Source organism: Beta vulgaris, chromosome 1 (genome assembly GCF_026745355.1).
Source record: "Beta vulgaris subsp. vulgaris cultivar EL10 chromosome 1, EL10.2, whole genome shotgun sequence".
In the NCBI taxonomy this organism is placed as follows: domain Eukaryota; kingdom Viridiplantae; phylum Streptophyta; class Magnoliopsida; order Caryophyllales; family Amaranthaceae; genus Beta; species Beta vulgaris.
Genome location: NC_079202.1, coordinates 7,264,768 through 7,280,233, shown reverse-complemented (window position 1 = coordinate 7,280,233; position 15,466 = coordinate 7,264,768). Strand labels below are relative to the sequence as shown.

General features: G+C 34.8%; 1 protein-coding gene across 2 annotated transcripts; it reads left to right on the top strand.

Moving 5' to 3' along the window:
• The first annotated feature begins 9,239 nt into the window (after positions 1-9,239).
• LOC104905142 (hypothetical protein) lies at positions 9,240-14,707 on the top strand. 2 transcript variants are annotated; one of them, XM_010693594.4, is made up of 4 exons: positions 9,240-9,425; positions 9,552-9,589; positions 9,686-9,740; positions 11,206-14,707. In XM_010693594.4, exon 4 carries the CDS (start codon positions 11,343-11,345, stop codon positions 14,346-14,348), a length of 3,006 nt encoding a protein of 1,001 aa, XP_010691896.1. In that variant the 5' UTR covers positions 9,240-9,425; positions 9,552-9,589; positions 9,686-9,740; positions 11,206-11,342; the 3' UTR covers positions 14,349-14,707. The 2 variants fall into 2 exon arrangements, with proteins under 2 accessions (XP_010691896.1, XP_010691895.1); XM_010693593.4 differs by having other exon boundaries at positions 9,552-9,605.
• The last annotated feature ends 759 nt before the right edge of the window (positions 14,708-15,466 follow it).

Sequence of the window (15,466 nt, the reverse complement as noted above, 5' to 3'; positions counted from 1 at the left end):
CATTCCGGGTTTTAATTGGATTTATAAAATCGCAACCAAGCGTTTTGAATAGAAAGACATTAACTTGGATAATATCCTTTAAAGGGTAAGGATAAACCCAATTATCACAACAAAAGTTGATCTTAGCTCCATTCCTACCTGCCACCTTAGATCTTTTTTAAACAAAGGCCTAATAGCCATTAGCTTTTTCCATAGTCAAGAAGAAGATTGAGCAACTTTGTAGTTTAATACATCTTTATTCTTACAATACTTCTTTTTTGAAAGCTCTGCTCAAAGGTTGGGTTTATCTGATATAAGCCTCCAAATAAGTTTCATTAGGAGAGAATATTATTGGCTTCAGCTTTTATAAACTCCATACCACCCATAAATTTGTGTTTAGAAATACCATCCCATCCAATTAAGTTGTGGAATTTAAAGCTATTAGGGTTAATAAAAAATACAATACGTGACATCAGCTTAGAGTGCATTCTTTTGAAAGCAAAAAACTTCACATTTGGAAATTAGCTTTAGTAGTTAAGTTAGCTTGGATTAGAATGACTCTTTCTGCTTGCGAAAAAGAATTTGCTTTCCATTTTGGAAGTTGTTGATGAACTTTAGTTATAATTGGACCAAAAGTTTTTTTAATTGGTTACTCTTTTGTCAATAACGGAACACCCCAAATAACTATCAAGGGAGGAGGCTTGGGACACTTTTGCAAAATGCTTTTAAAGATATCTTTATCCTCTTGTGAGACATTTGAAGTACATTGGAAGGCTGATCAGTAAAGTTAACAAGTTGTCCTAACATCGAACAATATTTATCTAGAATTGATTTAATAGTCCTACAACATTTCGTGTTTGCTTTTACAAAAATCATAATATCATCAACAAAGGTCAATAAAGGAAATTTCATGCCGTATGTACCTATTGACACACCTAATGGTCCATTATTATCATAGCTATGCACATGAATTTGTCTAGCTAACAACTCTGCACATAAAATAAAAATATATGGGGACAGTGGATCTCCCTAACGAATCCTCCAATCTATCACAAGTGAGACCAACAGAAAAAGAGACAATGAAGATACAAGTACTGATCCACAAAGTCCAAGTAGGACAAAAACCCAACTTAGGAAGCATGAAAAAGATATTCCAACCTATCACATACTTTTTCATATTAAGTTCGATAGCAATCCAACCTTTTTTCCTTGTTTTTTCTTAAACGAGTGTGAAAGACTTCATGCGCTAACAAGATGTTTGAATTAGCCTTTGAAAGACAAATGCTCCTTGTAGAGGATGAATAATTTTCCCTAATACAATCCTAAGATAGTTGACAATAATTTTTGAAATAATCTTGTATATTGTGGAGCTTAAACTAATAGGACGAAAAGGAGATGGGTGAATTTTCTATTTTTGGAATTCGAGTAATAAAGGTATGATTAATTTCATTTAAAAATCTTCCGGAGTGAAAAGAAATTTTTGACTGTTCTTGTTACTGAACTACCAACTAAATTCCAGTATTTTTGAAAAAAAATAAGACGAAAAGCCATTCAGACCTGGAGTTCGGAGCTAAATTAGAAGTAGTCAAATTAATTTCAACATCAATTACCTCGCTAATTGGCCATTCATTCTCTTCTTCAAAACTAACAGGCTGAATAAGATCGAAGTCAACATCTTTGTTGAGATAGACAATTTTCTTTTTTTGTAAACCAATATCTAAAAGCATTTGTAATTTTTAAAGTGATAATGTCTGGGTTGGAAGAGATGTTATTATTTTTATCTCTTAAAGTTTTAGTTTGATTGTTGTTGTGCTGAGTTAACACATAAGCATGAAGTTTTGTATTGTTATCCCCTAAGGATAAATTATATAGGAAGTTTTACTTTTTTAGTTGCAATAATTTTCATTGTAAGTATACAATTTACTTCATTTAGTTAACAAGATATCTTGTTTTCTATGTTGAACTTCATAAATAGGGTCTTTACACATCTCAATTTGGATTTTTTTTCTACTTTTGAGTCTACTAATTTAATCTGTCTAAATACATTGCCAACCTTGGTTTTGTTCCATTCTTTCACACTTTTTTTTTAAGAAGTTCTCATTTCTTCATTAGACGATACATAGAGGATTCTAGGAATCTTGCTCACCACGTTTCCTTTATTGAAATGTCAAAATATTTTCTCAAACACCAAAAATTTAAAAGGATGAGCTTTTTGAGTATTTTGATTGAGATAGTTTTCAAAAATTGGCAATGGTTTAACGAAGTGACAATATTGCGATAAATAATAGCTTTATGAAATTTTGTAATCCAATCAATACTAGCAAAACCCTTGTCTAATCTTTCAAGAATATTATTAGGGTCATATTTCCTCTTCCTCAAAGTATATTGCATCTCGCTAAATGGAAGCTCAACACATGGAACTTGAGCAATAAATCCCTAATTCTACCTAATATGTTAATGGAAGTTCTGGCATCGTCATCTTTGTCCTCAAACTTACTAATCTCATTACAGTCTCCCAAACTATGAAAGGCTTGGAAAGGGAATCCAGTTTTGCAAGTAGTTCATTTTAAAAATCCCTCTTTTAAGGAATTTTGTGCAGAAGCATAAATAAACACAACTATATATGGGAATTGTAGTTTAAAACAATAGCTAGCATAAGCCACAAATCTCGAAACTTTAAGTATTACATTAAGCTTAGAAGCGTTTACGTTACAATATTTTAACTTCAATAAATATTAGTTTAACAAAAACTAGTTCAGTTAATTGAAGTTCATGAATTTTAATTCGTTAAATCAATTTGGAAAGTTTTGAATAATATGCCTCAAATTGCTCAATCTTATGAATCGACTACCATCTGATCGACATTTACCCTTCACAGTTATATTCGCTTGTGCAAGTTAGAAGTACCAATATCACAAATCGTTGCACATGTTGAACCTAGAACTGATTTTTCTATGTTCGAAGAAGACAAATAGACTCAATTGAATGAAGTTTAAAATAAGATAACACAAGAGATTTGGAAATCAATTAAAAAAAATGAGGAAAAAGGTCTTCGACATCAAGTAGGAGATGGCTCCAAAATGAAATTTTTGATAAATAATTAGGTGTTTCGTCTTCGACATCAAGTAGGAGATGGCTCCAAAATGAAATTTTTGATAAATAATTAGGTGTTTCCTTTCCCTTTGCAAAACACTATTGAGGTTCCTAATATGAATCAACATTTATTAGTTCATGACTTTATTGATGAAAATTGGATCATTCATAAGTTACTTCTCTATGTCCCTGAGCATATTTGTGAAGATATTGTTAATATTTTTTTCATCCCTTCTAATCAAATTCGTGATAATTTTTTTGGGGGGTTTTCCCCAGACGGAGAATATTCGATAAAATCAAGAGTTTCATTTCAGTTCAAGGCATGAATCCTTGTGATATTTTTAAAGTGGAATTTGATTAGATTTGGAAACATAATATCCCTCTTAAGGTTAGGATTTTTTTTTTACGAAAATTTTGTAATGATGGTTTTCCTACTAAGGATCGTCTATCAATTAAAAATCTCCACTCTTCAACAATGTATTCTCTGTAATCACCACAAAGTAATTTCCATCTTTTCTTCTTTTGTAACTTTCTTCATGATACTATCTAGTGCCTTCATGATGATCCTAATCGGCCTCTCCTCCCCTTAGATGCAACTTTTGACACTTTTTGTGCTAATCTTGATATTTGTCATCAAAAGCTTTCTTCTTGCCAAATTACCCAACTATCCATCTATACTTTTATGGTTTATTTGGTTCGCTTGTAATAGATTAATTTCTATGACACTCCTTTTAATGCTTGTCATATTAGTATAACTTATATATGTTTTTCAAAGATTGGACCGATCATACTATTAGATCAAGCCCTTAACCTGCCGACCTTCATTTATCCGATTAGCAACGCTTTCAGCTCTGGGAAGACTATTTGTTGATCTCCCACTAGCCAAGGTCATTTCAAAATAAGTTTTGATGGGTCTAAGCTCCAAACTGGAATGGTTGCGTTTTGATTTGTTGTCACAAATCATCTTGGAAAAGTCTTGCTTGTGGGTGTTAATTCTATCGAGCTTTCTTCTCCTATTCTTCATATCGAGACTTGGGATCTTAGAGAAAGTATTGAGGCTGCTCTCTATCTAATTATTAATAATATTGTTATTGAAGGAGATAATTTGACATTCATGAATGTTATGAATAAAATATCAGGAAATTTCTTGAATTATTAACTCTTTGATTTGTGATGTAGGTCAAGTCGTGGCTAAGTTTCGTCAGTTCCACTTCTTGCATTGCTTCCGAGAAGCAAATCAGGCGACTGGTTTATGGCGCATAAGGGTGATAATGTTCACATTACTACTTTTTCCCCCTTTTGTGCCCCCCTTTCCCTCATTATCCGTAGAGATGTCTTAAAATGTCCTCATGATTAGGTCTAGTCCTAGTTAATCTTTTCGTACAAAAAAAATCAAATAGAAACAATGAGGAGGGAGACGATAAACATAATTTAAATAATTAATATAATAGTGTAAATTGAAGCAATCATGCACATTTTTCTTCACAAGAATTGAATATAGAGTATTGATTTGGAAGCATTAACCTTATTACGTTATGATGATTATTATTGTTCATTTACTTGTACACATTCACAAATAATACAATTTAGATGAAAAAATTATTTACAAGAAGAAATAAATTATAACAATAATGATAATTAACAATATTCAAAAGCAAATTATCAAAGGGATTTGAATGAGTCATATTTTGTTTAGGTTATCGTTTAAATGGCCCCTTTACCTGAAATAAAAAGTGAAATTGGTATTTGTGTCGAACCTACTAATATCAAGAAGGTGAATAATCACTAATCACGATAAACATGATAATGTTTTGAATTTAAAATAACATTATTGTTAAAAATATATTTCAATTATTATTATTATAATTAATCTTATTACATAAAATAATAAGATGTCTTAGAATAATTATATTAAGAAAAATCAATTTCAATAAGTGGCAATAAATTCAACAAAATAAGCTCAGTTTAATTATAAGTTATGTTTCGTTAATATAAGTTCAGTTAAGCAAAAATTAAGTTGGTTAATAATATTTGTGCATTTTTTTTTTCTAATTTTCGTTGATAATAATCCTCTTTTCTCTCTTTGTAGGAGAGTTTTTTTTTTTTATACCCAATCAGGTTTCTTTGTCTCGCTAGTGGGAATTCGGAACTTGATTTTATTAGTCTCCTATTGTTAATTGGAGTCCAAAGTTTGATTTTTATGGTTGTTGCAAAGATACAAATCATTGGCAGCTTGATGCAAACATATTAACATTCATTGATAGTTTGTTGTACAAATTTCTAATCGGTATTGGGTTTTTCATATCTTATCTACAAGATCTAATGAGATGATTTTTCTCAAAACTATGTCCAAGCGTTATACGCTATCATACAAGGATACATGATTTAACGAATTAACAAGGAGTGACTATGCTATATTGTCAAATTTGGTTCGTTATTGTCATAGATTTATCATAGAAGAACTTTATTGATCAAGTAAGGTTGTGTTTCTTTTTCTTTAATATCGCTTCTAAATGTTGTATGCTTTGTAATTAATGACATTTATCTTTCCTCTCTAAAAAAAAGTTCAATTAAGTTATATAAATTCAATTAAGCAATAATGAGAAGTGAATGGGCTTAAAAATCAAGATTTTTTGCTTTTTACTACATGTCTTATATATCTTTTTTTAAATTACTACCTTTATAGACTTTTCTCTAATTTAACTACCTTTCAAGTTCCTGAATCGTTGGTTTTGCTACCATTTAACGAGTATGTCCATAATATGTTATGTGTGATCCACTTATGACCTTTTTCCCAATTCTTTGACATTCTCTTCGACAATTTTAGTTATAATTTTATTCTTCTTTCTTCAAACATCTGTTATGTGTGACCCACTTATGACCTTTTCCCAATTCTTTGACATTCTCTTCGACGGTTTTAATTATAATTTTATTCTTCTTTCTTCAAACATCATATCCCTCAAATTTTCTTCAAAAAGCTGAATTCAAAGTTTTGCGTATTCTCATTTCACTGGGGGGGGGGGGCTAATCATTCAAGTAAAGTAAGATTGTTGTTTTAATTTTGTGGATAAGGATTCGTACATAATTCTGGATTTTGTTCAATTAGAATCTTTACACTAGTGGAAAAATGATGAAGGGCTGCGCTGAAAAAGGCCTGTAGGGTTGCGCTTTTTGACAGCAGCCCTTTCAGTAGCAGCCCTTCACTTTTTAAGTAGGGCTGCGCTAGAAAAGCGCAGCCCTTAAGCTAGAAGGGCTGCGCTAGTTAGGAAAAAGCGCAGCCCTTCTAGCTTAGAAGGGTTGCGCTAGTTAGGAAAAAGCGCAGCCCTTCTGACTCAGAAGGGCTGCGCTTTTTCCTAACTAGCGCAGCCCTTCCTACCAAAAAAAAAAAAAAAAAATTTTTTTTTTTTGACATTTTTTTACTCATAATCTCACATTTTCTGAAATTAAACAGAAGAGAAGAGAAACGAAACGAAAATACTAAACCCAAAACAAAAAAAAGAATAAAACGAAAATGAAAAAAAAGGAACAAAAACTAATATACAAAGAGAAGTATACAAAAACATTAATCAAAACAAAGATGAAAATACAAGAAATTATATACAAAGAGAAGTATACAACAACATTAATCAAAACAAAGAGAAGTATACAACAACATTAATCAAAGCAAAGAGAAGTATACAAGAACATTAATCAAAATAAACAAAAAGAAGTATACAAGAACATTATAGATCTGAAAATACAAGAACTACCTCCAAACATTAACCTAATAATGTTTAAATACATAAAACAAAACCCTAATACATAATTTAAGGGAAAAAAAAATTTCGGAAAAACTTAAAATGCCTATTTGGAGGCTTAAACGAACTCGGATGGCTTAAAAAGCCTAAACATCACAGCATAGCGGTGAGTTTGACTCGTTGGCCCGTTCCGCTTCCGAAAAGGTATCACAATAGGCAATCGGACTCCGTCGCCATGTTTAGTGCAAATCATTTAAGGTTTTTGTCGCAAATGTTTATGGGAGTTTTTGAGAGAGAAGAGAGGATGAGAGAGAAGGAGGAAAGGAATGATGAGGGACGTGAGAGAGGAGAGAGAATGAGGGATAATATATTTGACGAATCCCCGCTCAATATTTCAAAGCCCGCGATTTCGAAATTTCAAATTTTTTCAGGAAAGGCTGCGCTTTTTTTAAAAAGTGCATCCCTACATAGCAGAAGGGCTGCGCTTTTTTAAAAGGCGCATCCCTTCTGCTATGTAGGGCTGCGCTTTTAGAAAAAGCGCAGCCCTTCCTCCGCAGCCCTTCCTTTTTTTTCCCCTAGTGTTATAAAAATAGGGATTGTAATTGGTAACGGAATGGGCATGATTGAATGAATGTTGGGCAAAAGATATGTTTAATAATCTTCAATGTAGTGCATTCTTCATTTCGTATTGGAAGCTCCTAGTATTGAAAAATTTCCAATTAAAAAGCCTCAATTTGTTAAGAACCCTAGTTTTCATAATTGAAACTTGAATTTTACTTTGAGTTGTTCAAAAATGCGAACTTTCTTAAGATTGCCATGAACACTAATGCTAAGCTCCTAATCACATTTGTGAAGATTGATTTAATTTGCACAAAGATTGACAAATGCTGTTTGAAGTTGGATGGAAGGCATAATATGCTAAAAAAAAAGCCCCTAATTAGATTTGTGAAGATTGATTTAATTCGAACAAAGATTGACAAATGTTGTTTAAAGTGGGATGGAAGGCATAATATGCTAAAAAATTCAAGGAGAAATGTTGGAAAATTGGGGGGTATTTGAAAGTGGCCACCACTCCATGGAAAAATGAACAAATTTTATGGTCGCCTCACGACTAAGCTAAAACCTGTTGTGCATGATAATGTAAGAGGAAAACCCATAATTTAGACAAACAAGTAGTTAAATTAGGGCTAAAAATATTTAAGAAAGGAATTATTTCAAAAATGTTATATAATAAAGGTACTTAAAACTAGAGTTCTCTAATAGTCTGTGTCGTGTTTATTTTGCGTTTTTACTAATCGTCTCGAAACCTCTTGACACTAATCCGACCCATTTAGCCAATAGTGTTGGAACTCCTTGATACTAACCCAACCCGTTTAATTAAGCGGTTACTCGTGCTGACCTATATAACCTATTTTTATTGAAAATCACTGAAAAAATTCTAACAATAAATTAATTTTTATGTCCAATTTTTATGAACGCATGTTTATGATTTAGGTAATAACTTGCTAGTATATTAGAAAGTTGTAAAGAATTTATTAATGTTTTGCCAACTTATACTCTAAATGGTACTGAAATATTAAATTCTCCCATGTGTTTAAGTTACATGTGCAAAGCTGTGTTAGTTTCGAGTTGAAAAATTCTACACTAATCCAACCTATTTATTAAACTACAAAATATGTATTGACCCATTTAAATAAACACATCTGTAAAAATTTGACACTAACCCATTTTTTTAGTATCGGGTTTATGTCGTCTCAATTTTGAAGATCTCTACTTCAAAGTTAAAACCAGGATTTCCTTAAATTCATTCCTACTAGCCTTCATATGCACGCGATGCGTGCGTTAATTTCAAAATTTGTTATTCTATTAGATACTCCATTCGTACTTTATTTATGATTAAACTTAAATGTGAAAAATTCAACAGTTAGATGTATTTAGATATATTAATTCGCTAATGTAAAAAAATAGAAAGGTTGTGAGTCATTGTTAACATTAACTTTTTGTGAATGATCATTGAACCAAAAGAACAAAAATAATGAGTTGGTTTAACTAAATTAAAGAGTATCAAAGGTAGTGAATGTTCAGACTTTTCATGTGCATGTTATGTATGCCATCTTTTTTTATAAGGTAAAAATATTTTGTCCATTTAATTTTTTATTGAAGTATTTGATGCATATACCACTTTAAACTTGTTTTAAATGGCAAGTTGGAATGAGAATTTTTAAATGATTTGCTTTTGTAATTTTTTTCATTTCATTAATTAGATCATTAAGGGTATTTTAGTCACTTCAAAAAAGGACACCACACCTCCTCCCTTGACTTATATAATAGAGATAACCCGAAGATCGGGCCGGAAGAATATACCCCGTAGCGGGTTAGTTCGGGCCGGGCTGGACGTGATCAACTGAGAATTACTGAATTACCCGAAGGCATTGGTTTTCTCTCTCAGTCTTCGAAATAGGGATTCTTGATTTTTTCTACCAGAAATTTTCTCTCTCCTACTCTCTCTTCTCGAAACGGCTGTTTCTCTCGCTTCCACTCTCTGTACCTCATTCCTCTTTCTCTTCCAAACCACTCTTGCTAGCGTTTCCACTCAACCTCCATTGAAGGTTGAAGGTAAGCTTTTTAATTTTCGTTGTTTCAACTTTTAGGTTTAAGTTATTGTCGTTGACGTCATATTTTTTTGAGTTTTTGATTCCATTAATCTCTATTACTCACTCTTCCTCTTTTGAAATTGTATAGGGAAGCTTTTTCCGGATCTGGAAGAAGAAAACGCTGAGGTTCCAATGGAATTTGGTTTGATATCACTTTTTTGTTCTATTTTTCCGTTTAATAGTTTTCGTTCGAACTAATTCTTTGATTTTCTCTCTTTCCAGTTGAAGTTCGAATTGCATAGAAGATTTGATCCATTGATTTTTCAGCGCATAGAAGGTAATTTCGAATTCTCTGATCATATTTCTATAAATTTTTTTTTATAGAATTTCTGGTAACTCGTAAGTTTTTAATGGAGAAGTCTAATAATATTAGTTCTGTGAATTTATTTATCAAAAATTTGTATGTATACCAAAAATTGTGGAATTGTAGCCGAATAACTTTGTGGTTTTAACTAATGTTCAGGTTTATTCTTTATATGTTCTATATGTAACTGCTTATGGTGCTATGCATATGATAAATTTAAGCCCTGATGTTGTTTAATATGTTTTTTTTGTTCTAGTATGAGCTTTAACAGTTTAGTATGTTCTGGTATGGATTGTATGGGCCCTTTTCCTTTACTCTTGAAGCTTTGGTGGTTTTTATTTTCCGTCAATGTATGCTAACTTAAATGCTTACCGACATTATATCACATTGCCTTGTTGTGTCGATAATAAGTTATGCTTTCAAGTGAGAAAACTCAACTGTAATCTAAGCTAAAATAATATAGTTTCTTGGTTCAAATTAAGTTAAGATCATGCGATGGCTATAGCTAGAAGTAAAATGTAAATGTTTACCAACATTATATTACATTGCATAGATGTGTAGATAAAGTTCATGCTTTTAAGCGACAAACTCACTGAAATCTAAGCTAAAATAATATAGTTTTTTGCTTCATTTTTAAGTTAAGGTCATGCCATGTCTGGAGTTAGAGAAACATGAGCTTCTATTTAGAATGACTTTGTGATGAATTTTTGTACCTAAGCTTACCTTGAAAATAAATTATCCAACAGAAAACACAGTTGTAGATGAATTTTCCTTTGCTTAAATCCATGCATGAAATGTTAGATAGAAAAGGAGGACTAGAGATGAAAGAGGGAGGATGGTGGGGGAAGGAAAGACGGATGTGAAGAACAAGGAGGAAGATGTAGCATTGCTTCCTTTGAGATCGAAAATGCTCGCAACCCTCCGGAGAACTACTTTTTACTTCGCAAAGTTTTTTTTCCACCCTTTACTAACCAAACAAAGGAAAAAAGGAATAAGTAGTTTTTGGGAAAAATATTTTCGCTCAACCAAATACTCTTTGAGTCTTGATTTGAGTTCCAGTTTATTAAGGTTTCCATTTAGTTGAAAAATGGGTACCTTCAGATGAAGAAGGGGTACATTTTGTCCCAAACAGTTACTTTTAGTTAGTAAATAATGAGTTTACACTTGCAATAATTTTGTGAATTTTTGACTTATTCCTTAATCCTTACCCTTGAGGGAAAATAACTATCTCTGCTGCCAGAATCATCATTGACTTTGGCAATGAAGTTGAGTTACTGCCTTTCCATCTTTTTAGTATCTGCTTAGAGTTTGTTAATAAGGTCTCACGGATATGCCCTTGAAAGATATTCTTGTAGAGCATGTTCCTTTTTTTTTTCACTGCAATTTTCTGTGTACTTAGTCTGCATCCTCAGTCGTGCTCCTGATTTTTATCCTTTAGGTGACTGTTCTAATATTGCGGAAAAGCTGGACTTCTCTGTGGAGTAGTTTTGACACTCACTTCCATATGGGTATGAAACTTGAAATGTTATCTGAATTTTCATATGATTGGAAGCATCTTAGTGGAATGTGAGCATTATGACACTTGAAGACTTCTTTACCTTGACTGAGATGAAAGATGGGTTTACAGTCCCTGCTCGTGTTGAGGAGTTGATTAATTTTATGCAGAAGGAGAAAAATTCTTTAGTGAAGAGTGCTGGTGATGCAACAAGGCAGTGGGCCGCTGTTGCTGGCACAATAGCAGCTACAGAGAATAAAGAATGTCTTGACCTTTTTATTCAGTTAGATGGTCTATGGTTTATTGATAGGTGGTTGAAGGATGCTCAAACATTTCCTGATGAAACGAGTGACTGCTTTGTGGAAGAGGCTATCTCAGCATTGTTACTAGCAGTTGAGAAACTTCAGGTGAATGGTGAGAAGTTGGCTTCATCAGGATTATGCATCACTGTCAAGAGTCTTCTTCGTTATAAAAGCTCTAAAGTTCAAGATAAGGCAAGAGCTCTCTTTGACAGTTGGAAAAATAAGGATGTTGATTTCAAAAGCATGGATGTTGAGAAGGCCCCACGTTATAATGATCCAAAGCTAGATAATCAAGCTCCTGAAACTCAGTTCACCTCGGATGTTGACTCTACAACAAGATCCCCTGGTGATCAGAAGCCGGGAAGTGCTGAGGATGGGAAAGTTAAACAGTCCAATGATCAGGATAGTTCTCAGATCATGCCCGATCATGCAGATTCTAAAGCCGGATGCTCAGATATGGTCGCCTCACCGGCTAAGCTAGAACCTCTTGTGTGTGATCATGTCAGAGAAAAAGTATGTGCGTCTGATGGAATACTGGATTCATGTGTTACAGCCTTAAAGCAAGGCACAAATGGGGTAATTTCTGAGGCTTTGAAGCCTAGACCTGCGGCTGAAGATGCAAAGCATGAAAGCAATTTTGACATGTTGCCTGATACATCAGGTAATGATAAGGTTACTTCCGCCTCTGGTGTTTCTGGTAGCAATGACCTCTCTTCAAGAACTGATGCTAAAGTTGATGAAGAAGCTGCTGCTAAGGTTGCTGTAGAAGCTGCTGCTAAATCTAATTGCAGAGCACTTGATGTCAAGGATGGATCTCCCATGAAATCTACGTCAACATATGATACGAAGAAGCTTCTGGATGAGTCAAGCAATGGGATGGATGATAGTGAGCAGAATGGTTTGGAACAAGGTGATGGTTCTGCGTTGGAGGAATTCAAGGATCAGGCGCCATCTATTTCTAGATTAGAAGATGATGCTGAACGTACTGAGTGTAAACGGTATCACCAAAGTGAATCGAGGTATATGGGGAAGAATTGTGAATTTGCAAGATTGACAAAAACAAGCAAATCGATTGACATCATCCAGCAGACACGAGATATGGACCTTGAGGATGGCACAGTTGATGCTTTAGAAGTTGCTAGACTTGTTGCCAAGGAAGTGGAGAGAGAGGTAGGAGGTTATTGTGAGCAATCTGGCACCTCTGCCTCATCTTCATCTTCATCTTCTTCTTCTTCTTCTGATGGAATATCAAGTAGTGGCGGTAGACAGCAAGACAGCCCAAAGTCTATAAAGGGGGAACAGGACATGCAGATAGATGGCCCAGTAAGACACTTACCAACAACAGAAATTACCCCTGATGTGTCCGGAGAGGCACCATTAATGAGTTTGTGTGATCCAGAGGCAAATCCAAAAAACCATTCTCAGGATTTGGAGTCTTCCATGGTGGTTGATGTTGCACTGGAACCAGAAAGCAATGCAGAGAAAAGCTTCTTGGAATTTGATCTGAACCAGGAATTTTCCTGTGAGGATGCTGATCATCAGGTGGATACCTGCTCAAACCCTGTATCTATCATTTCCGCCTCCAGAGCTGTTGTATCTTCTGGAATGCCTGCGAGCCCTCTTCAATTTGAGGGAAGTCTTGGGTGGAAAGGATCTGCAGCCACTAGTGCATTTCGACCAGCATCTCCTCGTCGGACCTCCGATAGTGATAGGGCTCTTTCAGGCGGGGGCACTAGCAGTGGATCACGGCAGAGGCAAGATTTTCTTGATATTGATCTGAATGTGGCTGAAGGCGATGATAAGACAGTCAATCTAGTGCTGGGTAAACAGAAACAGATGTTACCTAGCCTTCCGTCGGGTGAGTCTTCAGTGGAATTAAGTCCTAAAAGATCTCAAAGGCTCAATCTGGACCTAAACCAAACTGATGATGATAGAGGTCTTCCAGCATCTGAGTGGAAAATGGGTGGGCTTATATTTCGCCCTCAAAATTGCCAGCGAAGTCCATCGCCGGCTTCCTCTTCATCATGTATGCAGCCTTCCATGAGGAATTTTGATTTAAATGACAACCTTTCCAATTGCAATGATTTTTCAGACCAACCAACCTTTCTCGGGGAGTTTTCTCGAAAAGTTAACCAATGTATGGGACCACCAGATGATACAGTTATTTCGATAATGGGAACCAAGGTTAAGAAAAATGTATTTCCTCAAACTCCATTGCGTTTTCTGAATGGGAGGGCATCAGACCCTGTGATGGAGGCTAGCTTGTTGAGAGGGGGACCGTTAATGGGGCTGGGACCTACAGTTCCGTATCCTCCATCTGTATATGGATACAATGGGCTTGCAATGGGTTCTGCTGTTTCTCTTGCATCAGCACAGATTTACAGACCGGGAGGCCCGATCCCATATGTTTTTGATTCGAGGGGAGCCCCATTTCTACCTCAAATGTTGGGCTCAGCCTCAACTGTTCCGTCTTCCTATGGTCAACCTTCATTAGTTATGAATATGATGGGTGCAACGCCTGATCTTAACCTTGCTGGTCCTTTGCGCCCCAATTTTGATTTGAACTCTGGGTTTGCTAATCCTGTTGAAGCAGGAAATCCTGATCCTACCTTTTTCAGGCCTCTTTTCATCCCCCATGCTCAGAGTAGGCCTTCAGAAGAGCAGCTGAGAGACAGTTTCAGAGCCTTGGGTTCTGGGAGCAGTGGTGGAAAGCGGAAGGAACCTGATAGTGGATGGGAACTTTATCCCACTAACTACAAACAACAACAACCACCACATTTATAGAAAGTTCTTCTCTATTGTTCAGGGTCTCCGTCTTTGGTTTTGGCCTAACAACTGAAGAAATCATACTGATGCAATATAACATCAGCCTGGAAGATGCTGATGATTCTGGGAGTAGGAGAGTTGGAATTTATAGTTTAAAACAGAATAAAGTCCGGAGATTATTGGCGTGACAGTGATTTATGGAGTCAACTCCTTGAGGAGTGGAATTAGGTTTATTGATTTTTTTTTCTGTTTAATTTTCATAATTTCCTTCTTTTTCTATATTGTCTCATAAGGCCATTTCAAGAATAGAAATATTTGGTATATGTAGCTGTAACATCTCACCCATACATAGAAATCAAAAGATTGGTCCCTTTCAATATCGTGTCTTTTTTAGAATTGATATAATTCGTCTTGAAGGTTGACGTGAACATGTTTTGACATAATCTTATATATAACCACATCGTATCACCCATTGACGTTGGATTAAATTTAGCCTTTTCTTCTCTTCATTTTGTAAAATATATGTGCTTTCCGGATCAGTCTGCAATCTCAGTAGCCTATTGTGGTTTCTTCCCATGTTCATGCCTCTAATTCCGTGTCTGAATTGTGGTTTCTGCGAACCTTGAGGTCAGACTGCTTGCAGCATATTACAAAGTACCTATGTGCCACATCTTATTGGTATGCAATGCAAACGCCACCTGATGATATAATCAAGTGAAGGTATTCTGTCTTCATTTTGTTTAACGTGATATATAAATTGTTTCTATAAAGCTATGATGAGATGAGCTTGCCTGACAGGCTGATGCTTCAGCTAAAAGGATGACACAGACATCATAGTGGGTAAGTTACTCTAAGTGGACGAACGAAGAAGCTATGTGTGGTGCAGTATTCTTCAGTAACTTCCATCATGTCTTTAATTTGAAGTTCTCAAAATCAATAGGGATCTCAAAAATGGACAGCTTTACCTGATCGCTTAATTGGGTATTTTCTACATAACTTGTATGTAAACTTCACTTGTGTTTAATCATCTAGATATCTTGAGCTGTGTAGAGGTTTTGGAGCTAAAATCTTCTTGTGGGGATCATGTGGCAGTGGCGCATATATTTGGTACAGTTGACATATATCAGGACGCAGGA

Coding starts and splice junctions, on each gene's coding strand:
- LOC104905142 (XM_010693594.4), top strand. CDS start 11,343: ATGACACTTGAAGACTTCTTTACCTTGACTGAGATGAAAGATGGGTTT.